General features: G+C 29.8%; 1 protein-coding gene across 1 annotated transcript in view; it reads right to left on the bottom strand.

Moving 5' to 3' along the window:
- LOC111628317 overlaps window positions 1-2,127 on the bottom strand; it is an 8,190-nt gene that overhangs the window by 2,583 nt on the left and 3,480 nt on the right. Inside the window, exons 2-5 of the mRNA XM_023372082.1 lie at window positions 804-877; window positions 642-725; window positions 472-534; window positions 297-388 (exon numbers count right to left, since the gene is read on the bottom strand). Of these exons, the coding sequence (XP_023227850.1) occupies window positions 329-388; window positions 472-534; window positions 642-725; window positions 804-877 (281 nt within the window). The 3' untranslated portion in view covers window positions 297-328. The remainder of the gene's footprint in view (window positions 1-296; window positions 389-471; window positions 535-641; window positions 726-803; window positions 878-2,127) is intronic.

Genomic DNA, 2,127 nt, shown 5'->3' on the forward strand with positions numbered 1-2,127 from the left:
TAGAGCCAATACTAACACAATTTATATGTTATATAACTATGTTAAACAATTTATTAAATGATAATTGTGAAAAAATATTAATGTAAATTATAGATTAGAAAATAGAATATATCAGTGTTGATAAGAAGAGAATATATAAGATGTTAAATTAATACGCGTTTTTCAGAAGAAAACGCCCTTGTAACAGGCGAAAGCCTTTTACGACAAATAAAGATTATTATTATTATTATTATTATTATTATCACTTTGAAGCCGGTAGGATCATGTAAATATAATGAAAAAAAAATTATATTTACTTGGTATAAGTCTGAAAGTCCTTCTCTTGAGGTTATTCCACAATGCCGGATGTTGTTTTCTCCATACATTGCTTTTCATCTTCTTTATTTATCTTTAAGAAATGTAATTACGTTTTCCTTATATTATTTATGTATATCTTACTACATTACTGCATTATACATCGTAAACACTTACATTGTTTAAATGTTCTTCATATTGACCATAACAAGAAAAAATTGTATTGACCTTGTCTTCTGTCTAATATTAAAAAAATATATATATAAAAATTTAATAAATTAAAAAAATATAATATACAGCATATATAAAATTATATATATATAGAGGCTTTTTAAAAACTTCTTTACAAAATCGAGGTCCGGAGAGGTGCACGAGTTTTCTAAATAATCGAAGATGGAAGAGAAACCGAGGCATTCCAAAAAACCATATACCTACAAATAAATGTTAAAGATCATTATTATAATTAAATTTAGAAATAATTTTACATGATTTAATGAGCGACAACTCACATGATCTCTGTTATCGTCACTCAAGGAATCGTCCAGGCAATGAGCAAACTCGGTCAACTGATCTCTAGATAATGCTGGAGTATTCATATTTTAAAGATTAATATCTCCAATAAATTATAAATTAATCAAAGTTTTATAAATGTTATTTCTTATCGTTCGCGCCATAATAAACCTAAAACTCCTTCCTAGAATGGCTTGCAAACTTAAGTTACTACGTTAGGGTGTTAAATTAAAGTGACTCGTTACTGCATTAGCAGTTATTAGGTCAGTCCATAAGTTCGTGCGTATTTTATGACCTTGTTTTGCTGTTAAAAATGCCAGTCTAATGTGATACTTTTTACACTGAAGTGTTAAATTGGATCTCNTATAATATTAAAATTAATCAAAGTTTTATAAATGTTATTTCTTATCGTTCGCGCCATAATAAACCTAGAACTCCTTCCTAGAACGGCTTGCAAACTTAAGTTACTACGTTAGGGGTGCTAAATTAAAGTGACTCGTTACTGCATAAGCAGTTAATTCTTACTTTGGAAATCTTACGTAACGAAACTTTTAATCTTACTAACGTTTAACTTTTTACGTTTGTTACGTAAAAAGTTAAACGTTATATAGGTTAAGGTATATACTTCCAATTTTTCCAGAAAAGTGGAAAAAGACGATCGGTAGTAAACATGAAAATAAAAATAAAAACAATTGGAAAGAGCTCCGGCCTTAATTCGAATGATGATCGCATGAATTTTCCCTCCCTTTAAGCTTTTTGTTCTTTTATAACAATTCTTTTAGCTCACCTCGCTTAAATATTTAGGACTTATCATACACTAATGATATGGTTTTTAAATTGTAATGATATTATTTTATTAACAAAAATAATTCCAACAATTTCATTGTACTGCGGGATCGTTAATTTTATTATAGATTCGTATTCAGCATGTTTAATGACATCATGCTTATATTTTTATAGATTTTATAGCCTTCAATCTGTGTGACACAATACATCTATTCTGTTTATATTATACTTACAGTGACCAGTGGTGATATTCAGCGGGTTCGCACAGGTTCGGCCGAACCCGTTGTTAACATTTTCGAAGTTTTCCGAACCCGTTGTTAAATACACGTAACGTTTCTCAGTGGTTTTGTTTCTTTTAAAAAATATATTAAAATATACGTATTATACTCTGTAACACTACTAAACTAGAGCTTTATACCCCGTTCGCCTTGGTGCAACCTCCATCGACCGTTTCAATCTCGACTGAAACCAGGTTTAATCGCGATCGATTGAAGAGAGTTCTTGAAACTAGGTCCAATCATACGAGAGATCCCACGC

This window comes from Centruroides sculpturatus, unplaced genomic scaffold, assembly GCF_000671375.1.
Source record: "Centruroides sculpturatus isolate CEXI.00-Female unplaced genomic scaffold, Cexi_2.0 scaffold497, whole genome shotgun sequence".
Taxonomy (NCBI): domain Eukaryota; kingdom Metazoa; phylum Arthropoda; class Arachnida; order Scorpiones; family Buthidae; genus Centruroides; species Centruroides sculpturatus.